The sequence below is a fragment of the Littorina saxatilis genome, linkage group LG3, assembly GCF_037325665.1.
Source record: "Littorina saxatilis isolate snail1 linkage group LG3, US_GU_Lsax_2.0, whole genome shotgun sequence".
Taxonomy (NCBI): Eukaryota; Metazoa; Mollusca; class Gastropoda; order Littorinimorpha; family Littorinidae; genus Littorina; species Littorina saxatilis.
In genome coordinates, this window is record NC_090247.1 from 38,088,833 (window position 1) to 38,113,688 (window position 24,856).

General features: G+C 39.7%; 1 protein-coding gene across 3 annotated transcripts in view; it reads right to left on the reverse strand.

Moving 5' to 3' along the window:
- The window catches only part of LOC138962288 (anoctamin-4-like), an 83,048-nt gene extending 72,869 nt beyond the window's left edge, over window positions 1-10,179 (reverse strand). For 2 of the 3 annotated variants that reach the window (XM_070334040.1, XM_070334039.1), the window contains exons 1-4: window positions 10,040-10,179; window positions 9,536-9,723; window positions 645-779; window positions 281-343 (exon numbers count right to left, since the gene is read on the reverse strand). In XM_070334040.1, coding sequence (XP_070190141.1) covers window positions 281-343; window positions 645-779; window positions 9,536-9,614 — 277 coding nt within the window. In that variant the 5' untranslated portion in view covers window positions 9,615-9,723; window positions 10,040-10,179. The remainder of the gene's footprint in view (window positions 1-280; window positions 344-644; window positions 780-9,535; window positions 9,724-10,039) is intronic. The other variant, XM_070334042.1, reaches the window with a different exon arrangement.
- Window positions 10,180-24,856: the final 14,677 nt, after the last annotated feature.

Below are 24,856 nucleotides of genomic sequence, written 5' to 3' on the forward strand. Positions count from 1 at the left end.
AGTTGTTATTTCAAATCTATCTTTCAGCTATTGTCAGTTTGAGATAGTCAGTTGAAAAAGCCAGGCTGCTCTAGTTAAAAAGATATCATTGTATTTGAACTTCATGCACTTTATAGCTCTCCCAGAGAGCCTTCATGAAAATCATTCGCACAGAAGATAGTCCCAGAAACTGTCATTGTTAACCTTTAATATATGGTCCCAATCTCCACAAGTACATTTACACCAGGACTTTGAGAAAGCAGCAAGAAAGATTTGCTGAGACAATAAGGTGCATGTTAACCTTCTTCAATGTGTTTCATTCCCAGAAGTGCTACTCCAGGAATAGTCTCCACTTCAGCAATTCCTGTGTTACAAGGCAGGAAATAAATGAACGAAAACCAAAAAAACATTATTAAAAGTTGAACAGTTAAGAACTAAAACAACTGAAATAAACCATCAAAAATCAGGTTTTGACCACCTGTTTATAAAGACCATTTTTGGTCAGTCCCTTGTGTGGTGTTGTACACTGATATCAAGATACATAAAGCACCACATTGCATTTGTAAAACGTTCTACACTTCTACCAAAACACTAATAACATACTTAAGCCTGTTTATTTATTTTTTTAATTCTAATAAAAAAACTAAAACCTTGTCAAGGCTCACCTGTATCACCAGTATCTTGTATCTCTGGTCCGTTTGTAGCAGAGTAGAGCGAGTTGGTGGGTGGTGGTGGCGGTGGTGGTGAGGGCTCCGGCGAAGCTGCTTGCGGCAGCTGTGGATCCGGGGTGGGTGATACCCCTGCAACAGCGAGCAAAGAGCTGTTATCAGACTAGTATGCATTACTGGGTCAAGAAGGATCAGGTGTGTTAACAGGAAGTTGCTCAGAAAATCACTACCTCAGTTTCATATAGCTGGGACGATACAACTCCAATATTTGGGTAAAACACACATGAAAAAACCACCCTTAACACTCCCCCCTTCAAATGATCTGAAGAGGTTTGTCTTTTTATTTGTACAGGGTCAAGGCTAGGTTTCTCATACAACCAAAACACATTTTTTTAAATACAGTAATTCCTTGGGTAAAACACACATACCCAACACTCCTGCTTCAAATGTTGTATCTGAAGAGGGTTTTCAATTTTTATTTTTATCTGTATTATGGTCAAGGATGGGTTTAAGATATAACAGGAATGGTAAAGTACACTAAATACTTGGGTAAAACACACACTAAATATACCATACCCCCCTTCAAATGTTTATCAACCGTAGGTTGATGGTATGGTATGGTATGAGTGCGCCTTGAGTCGCCTTGTGGTGAGACTATGTGCGCGTTATAAATTCTCGTATTATTATTATTATTATTATGTATAACTGTGGCAGGCTCACTCCACTCAACATCCATATTCATAGTGTTCCCATCAGACTATGAGATATTTATATGTTCAGCAGGCCATTGTGATGAACATAGTAAAACTAGATGAGAATCGTATTTAGATATTCAGCATGACATAAATTGTGATGGAACATTTTCCCTCACACAATCTGCAAACTCACCCTGCCTCTCTCTCTGTCTCTGTCTCTGTCTCTCTCTTGTTTCAAACACAAATCATAATTATTTTCTGTCAGTTGCAATCGAAGTGCTTGCCTAAACCTTCCTTAATTAGGAGGAGGCCAGCTGATTGCATGTAAATATCAGTTTGCTTATACAGTGAAACCTGTATTTGAAAACTCTCCACTTTAAGACAGTCGCTCCATTTTATTACTTACATTTCTGAGACTTTCTCATCATAGTCAAATGTAACTGTCAATAAAGTTACCTGTTTTAAGACTCCCTCTCTTTACAAAGTTTACAGACCTCCTTTTTCAGATTTTCTATGGTGATTCTAAATAGAGGTACAGTATTAATGTAATACCCTCATTGATAAAGAATATCCCTCTCTCAATCCCATCCCCCAAGATGCATGCAATTTGTGTCTCGCATGTGAATCAATGCAGTCCTCTGAGTCAGGGTAAACTGCAAAATCAGACCAATTTGTTCCAGCTGGCCTTGAACAGATATGATTGAGTGATGGTCTCATTCATATCTCAGTGAAAGGGTCTTCTGTAACCAAAGCTAAATGATCTTCCAGCAGTGCATGGTTGGCATGAGTACTGGGGGGAATACTGGGGGGAATTCTGGTTGGTATTGATCCCACCAGCACAGGGCCAAGAGTGTAGGTGACCTTGTGCCATTAGTGCTGTTTGCTGAGCTCAGTTAATAATATCCTCCACCACATTTATCTTCAATAGCATGTGCAGCGAGGACCGCTACACAAAACACATAGGAGAAAGAAAACAAAATTATATGGCAAGAGAAAGAAAACAAAATAATATGGCAGTAATGCGCTTTCCCAAGAGAGAATTTAAGCAGGGCAAACGGCACACTGTTGGCCTCAATGTCTGTATGAAACTTATGTACAATATCATCCACCCAAAGACTGACAAAGGATTCAAGATCCTAGCAATATGTGTGAAAAACTCATGCCTAACAATAGATGTAGTATCAATAAAATTAATCTAAAAGTGACATATAATCAATTCAGAGAAGACAAGCTCATGTAGATAATTAATTAAAACAATAATAAGCTGTAAATGTCTCAATGTTTCGGATACTTAATAGTTATTGCACTAAAAAGGTAAAACAACATTCAACAACGAAAATGTTACAAGGAGAACACTCAATGGCAACGTTTTTCCTAGCATGAAATCTATGCATCAGAGCTAACACTTGCAGTTACACACTCCAAAGACCACAGCGGCCATGTGACACTAGTGTGCACATACACTGTAAATCAAACTGTCACTAAATTGGCAGTAATTAATGTATGTGCACATACTTCACATACAGAGTAAAAGCATGTTGTTGATGTAAGTGCTTATGAACAGAAACACCAGCAATTCACAGAAAGACCTTCTGTTGTTTTAAGTAACTGGAAACACTCTTCCCAAACCCTTTAAACCAAAGGACTCTCATTTAATATTTCTTAATAATTATTTAATATTAACATTTCGTCTAATAAAAGCCCGCTCACTGAATTATCTACGTCATTTTTTTAAAACTTAAATACATGGACAGATGCTATAGCTACTGCAAAACTGTATCAAAATGTAGGATAAGTTTTGCATCTGCAGCATGCAAGCCTCAATTTCTTTCTCACTGTTTCAGTCTTTTGATCCAGCCCAATTGAATGAACGGTAACATTATTCTGCACGGTGTGACTAATGGTTACATTTAAGGCTGCATGTCATGAATAAGTTGTAACAATATCCTGTTTGGCGTGAATGAATGGACATAACACTGAATTCTTCAAATTGGCACAAATTCTTCTTTTTCTTCGTTCATGGGCTGAAACTCCAACGTTCATTCATGTGTTTGCACAAGTGGGTTTTAAAATGTATGACAGTTGTTACCTCACCATTCAGGCAGCCATACGCCACTTTCGGTGGAAGCATGCTGGGTATTTCCGTGTTTCTATAACCCACCGAACTCTCAAATGGATTACAGGATCTTTTCCGTGCGCACTTGATCTTGTGCTTGCGTGTACACACGAAGGGGAATAAGACACTAGCAGGTCTGCACATAAGTTGACCTGGGAGATTGAAGAAATCTCCACCCTTAACCCACCAGGTGCGGTCGAGATTCGAACCCGCGACCTTCCACATAGGAGCTAGGCTGATGTCTTATCAACTCAGCCAATGCGCCCGTCTGGCACAAATAAATGGTACATATAACATATATACTGCATGGCTATATAAATGGTAATACATTATTCTGCAAGGTGTGAACAAATGGTTCCATTATTCTGCATAAGGTGTCAATAAACCGTTACATTATTCTGCATCAACATTTGTTGAACTAAATACTCACTGTTTCCGTACCCATGGTCCATGTCTCAAAATACCACCACACTGATATAATACTTCAAAGGACGCCTGAGTACCTCCCACTTAGTTCACAGTTCACAGTTCACACATTCTCCTTATCAGTCAGTTTCCTCAAACAGTGTGTACTTTACTGGTGGTTAACCGCTCAAAACCAGCACGCTTGCCCCTCATCAGATGATGAATGGACACACACAACACAAAATCACAAAGAAATTACCACTGAGCACATCAAACTGTCATTCGTAGCCAGTTAAAGTAAATATTCCAATGTGAAGACATGCACTCAACACATGAGTTTTACACACAACACAAACCATGTGTTACAGGGACACGAGGTAAGCTGTTCTCCCTTTCAGAACGCCTTCGCCTTTCAAAGAAATTCACAAAGGTCTCCCGAGTACAATATTATCGAACATTAAGGCTGAATGTGTGAAGCAAACGCAATTGAAAGTTCCAAGCGTCAGGAATGCGAATAACCTAAAGAAAGCACACCCAATAAGACAGCACAAAAGTGCACACGAAACTGTACATTCAACTTTTAGGGCTGATACGAGCTGACACCAGATTACACACCATCTATCACTTATTCAAACCTCATGATTTAAAACTGCTAGCTAGTTACTGTATCACTTTTTGGTGTCCAGTATTTGGCAAAGGTCCAACAGAAGTCACGATAAGAAGTGGGTTTAGGGTGCGGTTTAATTTAACCCTCCCTGCCTATCTTAGGAGGGAAACCTAAATGCTCTATGGCTACTATTGACAGTGAGGCACCAAACATAGTAACTAGTAACTAGGAGATAATGAACTTCACTAAAGCGAATACATTAAACAGCCTCTCAATTGATCCTTAAACACCATTAAGCCGCAAGTGTCCCATTCAATAGATTCTAGTAAGATGTGAGTGTCAGAATAGATTCTGAGTTTCAAGCCAAGCCATTACACCTCAGAGACAAATAGCTATGCAAAAATCTCACTGGCCATGCTCTACGCCAGAGATAAAAAGCTATCCAAAATTCTCACTACCAGTTGGCAGTAAACCTAGTAAAACACACTTCACGAACCAATAAATGAAAAATCATGAAGCAGACGCACTGTACATGTACTCTCCCCTTTCTAAAAGCTGTCTTCCAATTACGCAAGTCCCTAAACCACACTGTCAGACAATCAACAGCCCACAAAAAAGCTCTTAGGTGGCTGCTAGACTGAATTGTGCATGAACCCTCAATGTTGACAGTTGCACGGAGCCCAATCAATTTCTCTGTTTTTTTCTGTGTCACTTTGTGTAGCATCTCCTAGGTGATGGGAGAATCATAATATTGGGACACAGTTATGATCACACCACCAGCATGCGTCTGGCTGGTCGCACTAAAAGCCAACTATCAATAAGTTGAAAATATGAAGACCAATGCGCAGCTTAATTTTTGCCAGGCTAATTTTATGACCTCCTGGTATAGCATGTAATTTATGTATTAACTAAACGCCCCTGAATTTTTTTTACCGCAAACAAAAAAACTAATGCACCAAACAGTCACATTTAATCTTTACACTCACGAAACCTGAGACTACATAATTATATGATCTAATGTTCTAACACTGAAAAATGTCCCATGCTGCAAAATATCACCTTAATAGTATTATATTAATAACCAAAGAAAACAGGTCTGGGAAGAAAATGCAAGCAAGAAGCTTAACGCCCTAACACCCAAAAAGATGCACTGGCAAATAGGAGACATCAAGTCACTTACCCTTAATTTATTCTGTTCACCAGTAAATATATATTACGCATTGAAGTGAAAAAGAAGTCTAGGAGAAGCCCAAGAGTAAGAGGGAGAAAGAAGTCACACTGGTTAATATCTAGGTTACAAAGGCTGGGGTGTTTTCTTTTTACACTAAACTGTGCTCAGTGCACAGGCACATGACAACCTCCATTGCTTTCAGTTTCAGTCTAATTCCCTCTTCTTTGCTTTCATTTTATTACTTAAAAAAAAAAAAAAGCAAAGACAGATCCACAAACTTACAGACAACTAGACAGACTGACTGACAGAAAGGAAGAGAGAGAGAGAGAGAGAGAGAGAGAGAGAGAGAGAGAGAGAGAGAGAGAGAGAGAGAGAGAGAGAGAGAAAGAGTCCGGATCAAGAGAGACAGACGGTCAGACAAAACAAGAGGAAAATAAGGGGGTGGTCATCATTTATAAAAGAGGTGCATGTAGAATGTGTTTTAGCGATTAAAACCAAGAACATTCTGATGACTGTTTAGCCTGGATTACAAAGGTTCTCTCCTGACATGTAAACTTACTGTGAGTGTGAACACAGCAGGTCTTTCGTAAGTAATCCCAGGATCTTCTGGGTGGGAGCTTTTGTGTAAGGCCATTCAGGTAAAACATTGGGGAATTCCCTGATTAAGATCAGCCCATCTTCATTTCATTGTGCAATGCCCATGTCCCTATCAGTATCCAATGTTTTAATGTCGTATATCCCATGGGCAAAACCCTGCCCCTCATGCCGGCTTATTCCAGCACATGCACAATCTGAACAATAATTAAGTTTAAACAAAATACCCCCACAAAAACCATAAATCTGACACAAAAACGCAAACATACATGTAAGATAACAGACAAGTATAAGGAAGAAAGAGTTACAGTAGTACGGAAATTACCTACAGAAAAAGGCATAATTAAGTTCTACTCTACAAGTTACTGCAATGAATCATTATCACCAAAATAGCCTCTACCTCTTCAGACTCTCTCATCAAAATAGGACGGAATGAAATGATTCTAAAACAGCAGTTAAACGTTATCAATGACTGCATTTGAACTGTGGGTTATCATGCTAATCCTTGTTCACTTCCTTCAACCACTATCACCTAGAAACTGCAAACTGTTTGCATGCAATATCTGGTGTATGTTCACCCTACAGGTACATGTACTTGCAACACAAAGTCTGAGCAGATACAACTTCTTGGCAACTTATTCAGAAGTGATTATGTTCATAATGAAACATTTATTATTTATAATTCAGTATAATCATGACTCATACATGTGTGTAAAGGTCCTATATGTGTCACTTCAACATTTAATTTCTCATCTCTCTCTGCCGTCATTGTCATACATTGCAAACTCCAGTTCTGCATACAGAAAACATATGATAACTAATGATGATAACTAAATTACTCTAAATCAGTATCAGTTTTCAAGCAACTACAGTGGAACTGATCCTCTTTTAAGACCATTCAATTTAACTTCATCCCTTTAAATTAAGATAAGACCCTCCAGTTTATTTATTTAGAATCCTCCCTTTTCAGCAAAAGATTTACAGTGGTGGGTCGTTCTTTCTCCCAAAATAGATTCTATGCAGGAGTGGTATCAACAAATCTATTTATTCTTTGCTTTTAACTTAAGTTTCATACACTCTTTTCTCAGCAATCCACAACAAAAGCCAGTGAGAACGTTTGACAGTGACTGCTCTATTTATATATACAGCAAGGCTGAAAACTGTTACCCTCTTTTAAATATATATATACTAGACATAACCCTATTGAAAAATATACATGTATGTAATGCAATTGCAACCAAAAGATTGGATCCCTGTCTGTTGTGTTGTGTTTGTTGTGTTGTGTTGAGTTGTGTTGTGTTTGTTGGTTGTTGGTTGTTGGTGGGGTGTGGTGTGGTGTGGTGTGGTGTTGTGTTGTGTTGTGTTGTGTTGTGTTGTGTTGTGTTTGTGTGTGTAGAGATTAGTGTGTCTGAATGTCTGTCGGCATGTGTCTCAGACTCAGAGCATGAAAAATGTTTCAACAATTTGTCATTCTTTTTGAACTTGCTGTCTGTTAACATCCACACCATTTTTCAAAACAAGACTCAAAACATAAAAATAAAGGTATAGTATTTCACAGAGTACCTTGTTTGTTTGTTCGTTAATGGGCTGAAACTCCCACGGCTTTTACGAGTATGACCGTTTTTACCCCGCCATTTAGGCAGCCATACGCCGCTTTCGGAGGAAGCATGCTGGGTATTTTCGTGTTTCTATAACCCACCGAACTCTGACATGGATTACAGGATCTTTTTCGTGCGCACTTGGTCTTGTGCTTGTGTGTACACACGGGGGTGTTCGGACACCGAGGAGAGTCTGCACACAAAGTTGACTCTGAGAAATAAATCTCTCGCCGAACGTGGGGACGAACTCACGCTGACAGCAGCCAACTGGATACAAATCCAGCGCACTACCGACTGAGCTACATCCCCGCCCTCTCACAGAGTACCATTGGTGAACTTAACAATGTTACACTAAAAGATTGATGAAACAAAAAAGCTTGGATGTTACATTCTTGCTTTTCATGTTTGGAAAATGACCTTAAAATACTTTTAACAGCTCTAAAAATGATCTCTCTGGTACGTGTATAACCAACTCAGTGTTGAACATTATTTTCAAAGGAAAGCCGATCTCTACAGGTCTTTACAAGCCCTTTAGCAAGAAAGTACACTCTGGTGAGTATTCAACAATTACAAAAACACATACACAAAAAAAGGCTTTAGACAGAGAGGTGTGTGCTAGAAAGCTCAAATACCCAAGAGGAATCTTCATAATTGGTTTTTCCACATGGGAATCAGTATCAGCTACGAGTAAGTTGTTTCCCCATACATGACAAGATTAATTATTCATTATTACCAGCTGATATGAGTGCAGTTGCAAAGCCTCTGCCCTGCGCAATGGGATTATCAATGTCATGCTATTGAATTAAGTGCGTGGAATGTTGGAATAATGAAGCTCATTGTCAATTAACTGAAAAAAGACCATCCTTAAAATCGAACTAAATACATGTATCAAATTTGTATGCACAATTTTGAGCGGAAAATTGAACTTTTACTTTCACATTTCTTTTCGAATTTCGGCGAATAATCAATTTAAACATTTTTTTTTTAGAAAGTAACTTATTTCTATCCCCCCTGAAAGTAATTCCTAACTTTTATTACTCTTCTTATGTAACAATACTAACATTTCAAAACGCAATTTCTAGCCATGCATTTTGGTGCGATCTGCTGGCCGATGTGAATGCGTGATGCATTGTGTAAAAAAATTCCATCTCACACGGCATAAATAAATCCCTGCGCCTTGAATATGTGCGCGATATAAATTGCATAAAAAATTAAACATTAAAAAATTAAAAATAAAAATAAATAAAAAATAAAAAATCCCTGCGCTAAGAACTGTACCCACGGAATACGCACGATATAAGCCTCATATTGATTGATTGATTGATTGATTGATGATATTGTGCGTGTGTGTGTCCACACACACAAACACACACAGTGTGCACATATATATGAGCTTAAGTTTTGGTTTTATACATGTATGTAAGCTAACATAATAAATACATGTATGTGTTCAACAAGAGAACATCAAGGTAAATGAAGCAGGCAGGAAATGGGGATATTGATGTTTCAAAACTAATTTGGATTCAGGGAATGACACCGACAATTGTTGTTCATGCAGTGAATCAATCGTGTGATCAGGACATTGCAGGACATGAAAGAGGAAACTCACATTGGAACAAAATCTAGTACATCTACAGGCCCTCCATAAGCTGTGTAAACTGTTATATTAATTTTAGAGATACAGCATATAGCCCAGACACACCTTCTTCCATCGCGTGCAGTTCAAACCCTATTGGTGCCACACCCTGTGGGGATGCGAAGCCTTCTCGGGGTGGCTCCATGTTTTTTTGTGGGGGGACGATCGAGTGCCTTCTCCTCACTCAAGTCGTCACGCACCCCCGCACTGTTCTGCTTCACTGAACAGACTCACGATGATTCCTCCACACTAACCTGGGTAAAGAATGCAAAGAAGAAAGATCAGCTCGGACATACAACGGATTTCGTCCACTCGAGCCAAACAAAACTTAAGTTTGACTTTTGCATTATCACATGCACTGACTAAACAAACATTCGCTTTTTGTTATGCGAGAAGTGTATCCACAAACTTGCATAGAGAGCTCTGCACTGCAGTCGCCGAATATTTCTCCTAAAATGGAAGTAACCCCCAAACGCAGCAGTTCTAACTTCTATTTTAGCAGAACGATTTCACAATCAAGTTCATGGCAACGTCACAAACCGAGTACCTAAAACATAAAAGCAAACTAACCTGTACGTTGCCTGACTTTTAAGGGAAACAGGAAAACATACGTCCAGATCCAATGCTGTGTCAAAATCATAAATAAATCACAATCATGTAGCGTAGCAAGTCAACCAACAAAGCTTGCCGCGGTACGGTTCCATGCTACTCCACCCAAAACAGGCGGAGCAACTCTGCCTGTGTTGTTATTATTAGAACCGCTGAACAGGAGATGCTGAATTTTCGTTTGGTGCCCGCGCATATTGCGCAAACTCTCTCTCTCTCTCTCTCTCTCTCTCTCTCTCTCAATCTCTCTCTCCACCTTTCTCTCTCTCTCTCTCTCTCTCTCTCTCTCTCTCTCTCTCTCTCTCCCTCTCTCTGTTAAAATTACCACTGTTCTTTGTTCTGAAATCACGAATGTAGGCATAATTTTCAGTTTGTATCACAATAACGCTCCGATTATTCGATACTAATCTGAGGCGAATCAGTTTTAAGATCAGTGACAGTGGTTGCAAATCCAGCAACAATTGGTGAGGCCTCACAGTTCTCATCTCAGTGGACAGTCTTTCTAAAATTATGTTAATCAAATCAGGTGTCATTTTATAAAAATCGGTTTGTACTCCCTTTACGAAAACAGCACCCCCCCCCCCCCCCCCCCCCCCCCCCATTACACGAGAAAATTACTCCCCGCGACAGGTGAGCAAGTTCCGAGTAAACATTTTGTACACAAATGTTACTCCCCTGACGAATAAAAAACGAATAAATTTCTTCACCCTAACACGAGCAATTGGCTTCCCATGCCAGGTGTACGAATTTTATACTCCCTTGTCCGGGCCCCTGTTAACCTTGGTGGTGGAAGGTGTGGAGGGAGGGTAGCGCGACAATCGTTTGCGCGAGATCACATATTTATGACGGCTTACTAGTGACAAAACCTGGGGTTACCCATTATCACGTGATAATTACTAATTAACGCTGTCAGTTACTGTTTTCACTCGTTAGTTACTCATTTTCACGGGATAATTAGTAATTTTCACGGGAAAATGACTAATTTTTAGCTTTGGCACAAACAATCAGTCAGGAAGTGAGCCAAAACTAAAACATATGATTAGTAATTAACAGGTGAAAGTTAGTAATTTTCCCGGGAAAATTAGTAATTAACACGTGAAAATGGTAATTATCAAGGGAAAACTACTAATTTTCCCTTGATAATTACAATTATGAGGTTTTGGCACTAGTAAGCCCTATGACGGCTTACTTGTGCCAAAACCTGGGGTTACCCATGATCACGTGATAATTACTAATTAACGCTGTCAGTTACTGTTTTCACCTGTTAGTTACTCATTTTCACGGGAAAATGACTAATTTTTAGTTTTGGCACTTGCAATCCGTCAGGAAATGAGCCAAAACTAAAAATTAGTAATTAACTGGTGAAAGTTAGTAATTATTCCGGGAAAATTAGTAATTTTCCTGGGAAAATTAGTAATAAACACGTGAAAATGGTAATTATCAAGGGAAAATTACTAACTTTCCCTTGATAATTACAATTATGAGGTTTTGGCACTAGTAAGCTGTCATACATATTGGCACTGATTATCCTTTCGCCCGCATTCCATTTTCGCGTACGAGATTTTTACTGGAATAAAAAAAAATGGGGAGTAACAATTTCGTGGAGGGAGTAATTTGTTCGTGCCTTGGGGAGTTCTTTTCTCGTACGAAAAATGTACTCGGAGTAAGAATTCAAGTTGTACGATATTTTTACTCCGGAGTACATTTTTCGTGGAGTAAAAATTTCGTGTTACACCGGCCCGGCGGTACTCAGTGGACCGGTGTGTGTGTGTCAGTGCATTGTGTGTGTGTGTGTGTGTGTGTGTGTGTGTGTGTGTGACACAGACTGACGACACTCCCAGGCTCCCTCTCTCTTTACTACAGACTCGAAAAGCTGTCATACATATTGGCACTGATTATCCTTTCGCCCGCATTCCATTTTCGCGTACGAGATTTTTACTGGAATAAAAAAAAATGGGGAGTAACAATTTCGTGGAGGGAGTAATTTGTTCGTGCCTTGGGGAGTTCTTTTCTCGTACGAAAAATGTACTCGGAGTAAGAATTTTGTACGATATTTTTACTCCGGAGTACATTTTTCGTGGAGTAAAAATTTCGTGTTACACCGGCCCGGCGGTACTCAGTGGACCGGTGTGTGTGTGTCAGTGCATTGTGTGTGTGTGTGTGTGTGTGTGTGTGTGTGTGACACAGACTGACGACACTCCCAGGCTCCCTCTCTCTTTACTACAGACTCGAAAAGCCGATGTGACGATGACATCTTGGCCCCGTGGTCAGTTACGATTCTTGGCCTCGTTGATTTTGTATAAACTCCACACTGAACAAAAAAACATCCTTCGATAGTTCTGATCGATAAGCGACCTTGGGTACCTTACATTCATGGAGCCAAATTTGTCCAACCAATTTTTTGTATTTAACTTAGAAATTTGATTCATCCTAAAATGTTTCCCTTCTCATTCAAGGGACGTAACCACTCGGTACACGTTTTCGAAGAAATTTCACCACCAATTTTCTTCACATGCAAGACACTGACATGCTTTTCGTCCTTAAATAATTTCACTTCTTTAATTTGACCAGGAAGCAACATTTCAGTCTTGAGTATAAATCGAGGGGGTAATATGACCACGGGGCCAAGATGACATCGTTGCACAGGTGAAAAGTTGTTAAACTCCACATTTAAAAGTTTGTCACTCCACACATGTGTCACGTGTCATTTTGCCCACTAAAAGTTTGGAAAACTATGTCATGTGTATTTGTAACAGTTCCGGTCGTTCCCTTTGATACTCAGTTACCTGGAATAAAGATGTAGAGATTCGTGAAACAAGATCTTTTCTTTTCAGCCATTTGTGGAAGTTCAGAAAACTTGATCGGAAGGCTGAGTAACAGTTCCTCTTTGATGTGTTTACGGACTCACTGGACTATCACTCACGGACACAAAGACATACATGTACACGTCTTTCTCTCCCTTTCGTCCACAACAGATGTGACAACAGAACAAGGTATAACTGGCATGGTATTCTTTATTCCTGTGTTTCTCTATAACTTCTTCTCTCGGCCTCCATTTCGCCTACCGACCGAAACCGGTGGCTAAAAGCCACAACATACAAAGTTGACTACATCTTCTTGTTATGTAGAGCTCACTCCAAAAACACGTCCACGCTCTTCTGTATCGCAAAGTTCTCTTTCACACATGGCATGTACAAAGTAAAACCAACTTTAGCTAGAGAAGCAGACAGACATTCAATCATAATCCTAGTAACTATTAGTAACACAACATGCTTAGATGATACCCCGTTCCATTGGTCAGTAAAGACAAGAAGGAGGGGGGGGGGGTAATATACAACTGACCACCTCCCAGCTGAGCTGGCACTCTTGATCCACCCGCGTATCAAAGAACTGACACCTACTTGAAAGTTCATCGCTATTCCCCGAAATGCCGAGATATGGCATCAGGCACGCGGCAGATTACATAACACCAACTGCAGGGTACCCGAGGCTGTCCCTCGGACCCAAGGTGTCGGCCTACTTCAAAGGAGATAAAGGAACTTGCTTTTAACTGGACAGACATATAATTGCCTGCATCTGTTGTAAGATGGACACAAGTCACAGGTGCATTCCAGCACTTACAGTTAAAACAAAAAATGAATGGACACAAAACACAAACTGATCCGTGTCATTGTTCAGTTAGTCTTTGTTGCCGATCTGATCTGATCTGGCAGCGGCTCTCCAGGATCTACTAGCACGACTTTCTTTGGCCGGCTTTTGTGCACAAGGACGTCCTCCAATGACGAAGTTCGCGCTATATAGTCAGTCTTGGGACAGCGTCCTGCTGTCTGACATCGTGAAGTTCGGGAGATCATTGCGTGTCGACCAATCGGCGGTTGAACAGGTGTATTGTTGAGTGTCTTCACCGGAGAAGGAGGAGGTAGCCACCACCTTGGGGACTGGGCCTGTCTTCGTCATACGCCACGACAGTCTGCAACGCTTGCACAGCTTCCCGATCTTACGGGACGCCCGCGGGTTGAGTAGACCGTACACGACGGGGTTGAAGAAGGAGCTGACGAAGGGAGCCCATTCGATGAAGGAGTGCATCGCGGGGTTGTGAATGTGGTGTTCCGTGGAAAGAAAGACAATCTTGTCGACGAAGAAGGCGAACCAGCTAAAGTTGAACAAGAGGAGTTTCGTGCCTAGGGTGACGACGCCGCGGAGGTAGTCCTTTACCGTGAACAGCCCGGCCGACGGTAAGGTCTGCAGGCTGATCCGCAGAAGCCTCTTCTCCGAGCTCGTGTTGTGAACTTGTTCAGGCAAGGTTTGCCGCAACTTGTAAATGGCGAACGCTCGACCGATCACGCTCAAGTACAGACCCACGCAAACAAAAAAGAAGATGGTAAAGTTAACCACAAATATCCCTGCAACAAAAAGAGTTTCGCCCTGGAAGAGACAGACGTCTTGATCTTCCTCGTTAAACTGGCCTTTTGATATCAGGAGTGGCAGAAAAGCTAAAGTAAGCCCACTGACCCAGATAAAGGAGGTCACGGCTTTGAAATGTTTACGAAGAACTTTGACAACGAAGAAATCACACGTCGGCCTGAGGTAGAAACACACGTCCATAGCCCTGGCTATCATTGTATACAGGAGGATGTAGCATAGACATGTGTCAAAAAATCGCAATAACTTGCAGAACGTAAACTCGAAGGACATACGTGTCCCAAAGAGTTCTTGAATTACTGTGAGTGGCAAAATTGAAACAATGAGGAAGAAGTCAGCCGCACAGATAGACGCAATGTAGATATCAGTGCCATGGTTTCTCTTTGGATCTCGAAGAAAAAGGTAGACCAGAAGTCCATTGAAAACGGCTGACACCAACAAAAGAGTCAATATAAGACACACGAGCATGTATTTAAGGTACTCTGGCATTGCTGTTTTGAATCGAGGGAAGTATTCTGGAGTCAAAATCTCTTCAACCGAATAATCACTGTTATGACGGAATATATCTTATGCTCATGTGAAATTCGTCTCCAGCTGGCGTTTTTTCCCCTATGTTGTTTCATCTTTCTTGGTTACGAAGTCAGTGATATATCTGGTGCGTATTTGTCGCTCGTTGGACTCTGGGGCAAATGCTGAATGTTTTGTAATGAGTATCAGAAGGCTGGCATGCGAAGTTATTCTCCATTGCGTAATTTTGAATTGGTTGACGTCATTCAGTATCCTTCACGTCTGGGATGATCATTATCATCATCGTCATTAATATTACTGAGGTCCAGAAAGAATTTACAGAACGTGGAACGTGTACGTGTACGTATGGTGTACGTGTAGCGTCATCAAATGTAACTTTTACGTCACACAAGTTCTACGTATACACGTCGTTCAACAAGACATGTGAATGGTAAAAAGAGCGATCGTGCTGAAGACGGATCGTTTTTTTGGGTGCTTTTTTCTGAATTATCTCAATCTGTACGATTCAGCGGAGTATACGATCATGAAAAGGCGAAGGTTATTCTCGATCAACACCGGACATCTACTTATTAAACACCTGCTAGAGACTCGAGGCGCAGTGGTACCTGTGATGAAAGGACACCCTTGGGACCAGCCAAAAGTGTCCCTACATTGCAGGTGGCCTTTCATGACAGGTATACTTTGGGAGAGATAATATAAAAAGGGACAAGAGAAGGTGTCATTTTAAGGGAGGTGTCCTCTCCAAGGGGGGGGCCCACCCAAACTTTTGTGCACAAACTTGAAGGCGCGAAGCGCCTGAATTGAGGGCGCAAAGCGCCCTAATTGAGGGCGCGAAGCGCCCGAACATGCTAGGAGGGTCCGGAATTTTGTTTTTTCAAGAAAGCAATTAAAATGCTGCAATCTAGGGCCACCTGAGCTCAGAAACTGTCATTTAATCATCTCTCTCTCTCTCTCTCTCTCTCTCTCTCTCTCTCTCTCTCTCTCTCTCTCTCTCTCTCTCTTTTCCCTCTGAAGGGGGGGGGGGCGGGCCCTCTTAGCCCCCCCCCCCCCCTTAATCCGCCACTGCACACACACACAAAAACAACTCTAAACAAGCATTGACCTTAACGGAGGTCAAGATTTCCGCCTTGTGGCCGTGGTGACACGGGGGTGGGACATGGATACCGTCTCTGGGACTGCAGAAACAGTTGACCCGTGACCTACCCGGGCCAGATTCTAATTCCGCGACATTTAAGTCACGCAAAACTGTTTCAAACCATACTGAGAGAGAGAGAGAGAGAGAGAGAGAGAGAGAGAGAGAGAGAGAGAGAGAGAGATAGAGATAGAGACAGACAGATAGACAGAGAGAGGGAGAGCGAGAGAGCGTGGTGACACGGGGGTGGGACATGGATACCGTTTCTGGGTCTGCACAAACAGTTGACCCGTGTCCAACCCGGGCCGGATTCCAATCCGCGACCTTAATTAAGTCACGCAAAACTGTTTCAAACCATACTGAGAGAGAGAGAACTCGAACTCGAACTCAAACTCGAAAACTTTATTACCGAGGGATGATAGCATTATCAGAGAGAGAGAGAGAGAGAGAGAGAGAGAGAGAGAGAGAGAGAGAGAGAGAGAGAGAGGTTAGCAACAGAGAGAGGAAGATAAAAGAAATAAAAATAAAGTTCTGTTTCAAACTGTTCTGTTTTGCGTATGAGTATGCGTGTGTGTGTGTGTGTGTGTGTGTGTGTGTGTGTGTGTGTGTGTGTGTGTGTGTGTGTGTGTGCGTGCGTGTGTGTGCAGACTTGTGCAACAGGAACACCAACACAAGGAAATCAGTGATGCAAATCAAACCTTTAGTTAGCAAAAGATCCTTTGTATGAACCATGCATCACTTTATCAAAGTAGTACGAATACACATTTGCCTTACAAGAACCAGCTTTACAAAAAAAGGAATAATTATGCACATTTAACTTTATATATTTTCTATTTATACATGCAGCAGAATAAAAATAACTCTCCACGATCACTTTGATCTCAATGTCAAGTCTATTTGATACAAAAATCCCACAGCCGATTCCAAGGCAGGAACATACCTCGACCAATGACAGAGAACACCAACACAAGGAAATCAGTGATGCAAATCAAACATTTAGTTTGCAAAAGATCATTTGTAAGAACCATGCATCACTTTATCAAAGTAGTGGTACTAATACACATTTGCCTTACAAGAAGAGAAAGGGAGAATGTACGTTCTGGCTCACCGATTCCGACAGACCCTAAATATTAACCAAAAATAGGCTTCTGGACTAAACTTTTACTAAAATGAAACATGCGACAAAATCAGAAAAATACTGCATAAATCCATACAAAAAAAATACAGTAAAGTAAGGTTGTTTTGAACCAATGCCGGGTCTGTCGGAATCAGTAACCCAGAACGTACATTCCCCCTTTCTCTTATGCAACATTCTTAAGCTCAATACGCTCTCTCATTTACAAACTTTACTTCATATGTTCTTTCACTGTTAGAATTATATCTGATACATGCAATGTGACTGTCTAAACGAATAGTTAACTCTTTACAAGTGATTCTATTTTTACTTTTTCTTCCCGTCCTATTTGAATCCCCTTTTTTAAAAACTGCTTTTTCAGATCTTCTATATCGATTGGCTTGTTATATTCAGCTCGTGTTTTTGTTTGAATACTTGCTTTCTTACTTTTGTAGTCATCAAAGTCTGTTTGTATCTGTTTGAATTCTTCGTCAGAAACTTTTGAATCTTCAAGTGCTTTACTGATAGACAGTTTTAGGCTAGACAATTTTGATGATGCAAGAGTGGAAATGGATTCGTGTTTTTCAAGCTTTTTCACAATTTTTTTCATTATAGCTGATGCTATAAATGATAAACCACCAACTGCTGCTGCGACACCACCTAGGATTAGAGAAACTGGAGTCCCTACTCCGGTAGCTAACAGAATTGTTCCCGTTACACCTGCAGCTGATGCAAGGATAGTAGAACCAGTGCTGGCATTAGAAAGGCTGTTGTAAGTTGTTGAGTACTTACGTCTAGCGCGAGAATATTTTTCTAATTCATCTTCTAGTTGTTTTTGTATATTACTAATGTGTGCCAGTCTGAATTGTTGACTTTCTGCTGCACTTTCATCAATATTAGGATAAAGCTTCACACTGCTAGTCATCTTTTTAATGCAAAATATAAAATATTTATCTTAATTCTCACTGGCCAGTGTTTCTGCTAAGCTTTGAAGCTGTTCATTGCTTAACACCTTATCTGTATAGTAGAAAGCAATCAAATCAAGATAAGTAAGATTAATACTTCTTATTTCTGTTAAATTATTTATATCTGCGTTAACAACAACATTTTGGTTTGACGTCTGTTTTTTTATTGTGTTAGAATCCTTTTGAACAGCAATAAATACTCTGACTTCTTCAACATTTAATGGTCTCCAGTTGAGATTTATTCCTCTCATTAGAACAGTGTTTGTGGTTTCTTCCCTTTTCCTGACAACTATATCAAATATCATAGTTGCATTCTGCCCTATTGGAAGCTTGGGTATAAAATCGACAATGGTGTCAGCGTCCTTTTCAACACTTTGTTTCTGTGAATGAGATAGTTGTTCTTATGGAAAGGTTTAACTGCAACTTCTCCCCTGCTGTTAAACGCAGGAACAAGGCTAACAATTAGTGGTTTAGCATTGATTGACTTACGGAATGTGTCGTCTTTTCCAACAAGAGTGTATGGACTCACAAATTCAAACTTCATTTCCCAGTCAATCTTTTTTATAACAGGACTAAGTACCCATTTTTTATTCTGATGTTTCCACATGTAGAATGTGTCATCGACAATTGGATCAGGTACATTAACATCACGGATTTGACCTAGTTTGAGGAATCTTGGTTTCTTTTCATCGTCGATTTCCTTTCTCTTGTAATGACCAGTGTCTGTAAACTCGAATGCATACACTGCACCAACTTCAGCATTGCTCTCAAAGTCGATAGCGTCTGCTAAATCTTTCAACTCTATAGTTGAACATGCAACAGGATAAGCTATTGTAGGTCCACTCGACATTTTAATACTCAATATTTTATGGAACTATTTCCAATGTAATGTTAAACAAACAATCAACTGGTTGTCCACTTTGATTTTTCAGATCAATGTGTAGGAATTCATGACACCCTTCCTCCAAGTCCTTGAACTGAAGTGTCTTAAATGTTGGCACGTGCATTTTACAAAAAGAGGCATCACTCGGTGGAAGAATCCTAAGCAGATCAGAACGCTGATCATTAAACAGATTATAGGATGTGTTAAGCTCTCTCATGTGAACAAACAGTACACTGTTAACATCCATGTCAATGGGACGTGTTCCCTTGTATATTTTTGTAATTCCAAGCATATCAAGGAGTTTGGTTGGAAAGTAAACGTTTACTTCTCTAGTTTTGGGCAAAGTAAGAGTAGCAATGAGACTTGCATGATTTAAACTCGCTGTAATACCTACTGGAGCAAACAATTCTTTCTCTAAAGTGCAGAAGTCATAGTAACCATCTTCTACAGAATGTGTTTTACCATTAATTCTAACCCAGTTGTTATTCTTTTTTTTACTGATATTATACCAAGTAACCTTGTACATAATTTCATGCAGTGCAACTTTCATTCCTCCATTTTGATTGTTGATAGGGTTTGCAAGTTTAACTGGCACACCAGTCTTCACATTTGTTAGTGTGATAAACATTTTTTATTCAACAACAAAAATGATTCAGTATAAATTCAACAAAGACGTTAAATACAAAACTGGACCATATTACAATCCAAAGACTATTTCTTTCCATGAGTTGGACTTTGCTGTAACAGAAACAGAATCCATTCGCGTCAAAGTGCCTGACCCATTCCATTCTTACCTAAATCCCCCAATCAAAAATGATAGTGTTCCAAAGATGTGGAACTCTCACCCAATTCAGTTCTATCAGAATCAGTTAAACTTTGCAATATTCTGTGCAACCACAGGATGTGGAGTGTCCTATGCAGACCACATGAATAATTCAAACTTACTGACAAAGTGTGTGTACACATTTCACGTTTACTATCAGTGCAGGAGAATCTTGTCTGAACTTCAGGCACCAATGCCGCATGAAAAGAGCTGGAACCCATTCAACAATAGGATAAACATGAAAGTGTATGAGCGTCTCTGCAATGAATTCAATATAGATTTTAAGACCGACTTTAGGCAAAAGCAAGACAAAAACCATGGCATGGGAACACTATATTTATGGGGTGTCCACAGGAGGTATAATTTTGATTACTGGCCAGGTCATACATCTTTTTCTTCAAATGTGCAGGTACAGTTAGGATCAATAGAACAACAGCACCACAATGCATGGACTACTTTTATATTAGACACCGGCAAAGGTTTCACTGGATCAGGTGTTGAAAGGATCAATGAATCTATCCGAACATATGCGTGGTGCTTGCTAGGCTCGCAGGCACAGACACGATCAAACATAATGAGAACAAGCACAGGGTTTGGTGCACAGAAACAGTTGTTATCAAATTTAGAAGATGTCATAAACTCTGCAGTTGATCTGCCTTCCAGCATCAAAAGGTATCAAGACTCTCTCCGTTATGCAAGATCAAAAGTTGACTTTGCTGTTGGTAACGGCCTTTACATGTTACCTTCTGATCTCCAGCTGCAGATTGGAACAATAACAAATTATAACAATGAAATCATTATTGCTAGCGACACCCAGCCGCTTGGAAAGGGTGAAGAACTGAATTCAGAAATCAGAACGATGTTACAGCCATATCACAATGAACAGAAACAAAGCGTGACAAGTGAAGATCGGGCTGCAGGTGAAGATCATTCTGTCACTAGTGATGATCAAGCTGTTAGTATTAGTGATGATCATGAATCGCAGAAGACTGCTCTAGTAATTGGTGGAGTGGGTGTAGGCTTACTTTTGCTTTATTCTCGTTAGCAGAACACCTGCAATTAAAACTATTAGAGTCCAGAGATGTTCAGCCATGAAACCAACAACTTTACCTGCAAAAGATAACAGCCAGCTAACAATTGAACCAATGATTCCTGGAAGTGCATCCAAAGCTTTTGCTGCTAGTTTCTTTAATAGTTCTGCAATGTGTTTGAGTTGTTTCTTTACCCATCCCGGATCAGATGGAGGTGAAGGTGGAGGTGGAGGTGGAGGTGTGACAGTGCCACCTGTGAGTGTTAACACTAATGTGCTTATTGCAAATCCTAACGCAGTTAGTATACTAGCTATTGTGATTCCCTGCTCTCTGAAAAGCGTTCTAATTCTTTCAGCAAGAGTTGTGTCTTCGTAAAGGATTCTTTGAATTGTATTTTTTATTCTGCTGACCTGTGTTCTCAGTTGTTCTCTGTTGTTACTTAGAACTTCTAACCTTATGGCTTTCTCCTCCTGCAAATCTTTTAAACGCTTAGAAATTCTGTTTTTTACTTCTTGTTCTAGGTTCAAATCATCAGCATCAGCAAGTTTTTGTTTCTCTTTGTTTATATCTTCATCCAGCTGACCTAGTTTTGACAGATTATTTGCTATTTCACCTCTGATGGTTTGTAGTGATTGATTAAGGGCTTCTATTTCTCTCATAGGTAATAGTTCATGTGGAGTCTTCAGTGAAGTTTCCTCAGAAAAAGAAGTCTCTATCTCTTGTATAAGTTGATCAGCCTCATCTGCAAGTTTATTAAGATCTTGCAATGGAACAGATTCTATTTGAGTAGCAGTTGGTAGTCCTAGTTCTGCTTGTTGAAGTAAGGAAACAACATGGGAAGATGATGACCGTGTGCTAGGCACAATATCTAATTGCCTAAGTCGATTAGCAGTAAGTTTTTGTTTTAGTGAAACTTTTGATAGAAACTTAGCAGGATTAGATTTATATGTAAGTTGGACTTTTTCTCCTTTATCGCTAGTTGTATATAAATGATTTGCTTCCATTTTGAACTGGTTTGGATCTAAAACATCAGGTTCTTCTCCTAAACTTTTGTAGAAATCTCTAACTTTACCTTCCAGAAGTTCATGTCGTGCCACCTCATAATGCAGTGAATGATGGTAGGGAACCAAAGGGATTGCTTCGCTCATGTCGTCCGCTGGCTCAAATAAATCTTCAAATCCACCTTCTGCCATTTGTAACTTATTTTTTATTTTGAAAATAAAAAAAGATGGCACAATCGTTCGGTTCTGTTCTTGATCCTTACAGAAGGCTGAAAGAACCTCTCGGGGTAAAAGGAATAAGGCAAACAGTTATAGTTACAAATAATCCTTCTACTATTGATCAGAATGAAATACTTACTGTTAGGTTTCCTAATCTAGGTAAGAACGATGTTATTGTACCAGGCACTGTAAGACTATCATTCAAATTAGAATTAGAATCTGGTTCAGATGCAAATAGGACTTTGGCTTATAATGTAGGAAGAGCAATTGTGAGGAAGATTACTGTCAAACTGGAAGGGCGGGAAGTGATGTCATTGAATAATGCAGATGTTTTTTTAGTTTATGCAGATAATTGGTTGACTGACAATGAAAAGAAAAACAGAGTGTTTCAAGGGATTCAGTCAGACAATGGGATAAAAGTTAGAATAGGAGCCGGAGATAAAGCTGACAACAAAAAAGATAACGCTGTCAATGTTGCTTTTGGAAACAAATTTTGTATTCCACTTGACTTTGAACTCATAAATTCACATCCTCCCTTCTATCAAGGAGCATTGCGTGACAGGCTGTCATACGACCTGACTTTCAATAGTTATGATCGTGTTATGCTTTCACAAGACCCGGAAGCAAAGTATAAGGTGTCTGGAATTTCTTTAGAGTTTGATGTTGTAAACCATCCTGAACTGGCTAGACTTATAGAAAATCAGTACAGTTCTAAGCTGCCTATCTATTATGAAAGAGTGTTGAATCACAGTACACTTTCAAAAAGCCAGGCTGATCCAATCTGGAACATTAACTTGAATACACCAGCTAGGTCAATGAAGGGAATACTTATGTTGTTTGAGGAACCAAAAGATTCATATGAAAGGCAAATAGAAAAGTTTTACAATCCACTAATCAATAGAGTATATTGCACAATTGAAGGGCAGCCAAACCAAATATTTGCATCTGGCTTGCTGCCATACCAACACTATGATGAAGCAAGAAAGTACTTTACTGGAGGAAGATTGAAAGACCCAACATCTGATCTTGTGGCTAAAGATCTACATTTACACGGTGTTGGCGTAGAAGATTTCTTGACAAATAAATATGCGTTATGGCTGGATCTCAGAACAACTGACGACAACAAACTGCATGGAAGTGGAAGGCGAATTGAAAACGGATCAGAAGGAATCACAATACAAATTGAAAAGGAAGTAGGGAGTAGTAGTAAATCAGTTAAGATCTACGTGTTTGTTGTGTCAGATGCGCAGTTAAACATCTCTGAAAGCAGATTACAGGATATTGTTTATTGAACGTGTTAAAATGAAGTATCTAGATTTTCTTCCAAAAGATCCACACTGTTCTTTGATTTGTGGGGCAACAGGTTGCGGCAAAACAAGATATGTTTTGGATTTATTACAGACTGTTTACATAAATCACTTTGAACACATAGTCATATTCTGTCCAACCATAAAGCATAACAGAACATACAAGGAGAGAAAATTCATATGGTCTGATCAAAATATATTTATTGTAAATCCTTCTGATCGTCTAAATGTTTGCTTGGAGCATTATTTCGATCTTTTTCAGAACACGCCAACACTGTTTATTATTGATGACTGTGCAGCAGAACGTGACATTGTTAGAAAGAAAAGTGCACTAGCAAAGCTTGCATTCAGTGGACGACATGCATTAATATCAGTTTGGATATTAACACAAAAATACAATGCAGTTCTGAAAGACTTTAGAGAGCAACTCAAAACAATAACATTGTTCTATTCAAAGGACCGTGACAGTTTTGAAGAGTGTCTTCGAGAAAATGATGTCATTGAAAACAAACAGGAGAGAGAAAGAATAAAGAATAATCTGAAATCTTCTAAGCACTCGAAACTGGTTTTAAAAACTGATCAACCAGTTCAGTATGTATGTTTGTAGAAATCCTTGCTAAGTTCTTGTCAAGTTCTTACTCAAGTTCTTGTCAAGTTCTTACTCAAGTTCTTGTCAAGTTCTTGTCAAGTTCTTGTCAAGTTCTTACACAAGTTCTTGTCAAGTTCTTGTCAAGTTCTTACTAAGTTCTTGTCAAGTTCCTACCTAAGTTCTTACTCAAGTTCCTACCTAAGTTCTTGTTAAGTTCCTACCCAAGTTCTTACTCAAGTTTAATTACTAGATTTTTATTTTATTCTGCATCAAAATAAAATGAACTGTGATGAATTGCTGATGCAGACTGCTACAGATATTGAAATCTGTGACAGTAGGACTATACCTGATAAAAAAGAAAGATTGTATTCACTTGCTGTTTGTGGAAAAACAAAACACTACCTTGGGCAGCAGTTAACTGTGGAAGAAGTACAACATCTTTCCTCAGAAGATATAGAAAAGTATCATGGACGGTATGAATCAGTGCTTGGTTCTAAGATGGTTAGAAGTATTGGACAGACTGTTATAGGTTTGTACACAAAGATTTTTGGACATTTTACACCTCTCGACTCGGAGGAAGACTTAACACATGATCTAACTCATGACCCTGTTGTTTCCAAGTCCCTCGAATCTCTTGCCTGTGGCCTGTATTATCGATTTGGTGCTTTATTAGTACCATTTGTTGCTGGATTAATTACTTTCAAACACATTAATTTTCAGAATAAAAAAGATGACGGATCAGTTGAAGCAGACAGTGGAGCAGACGA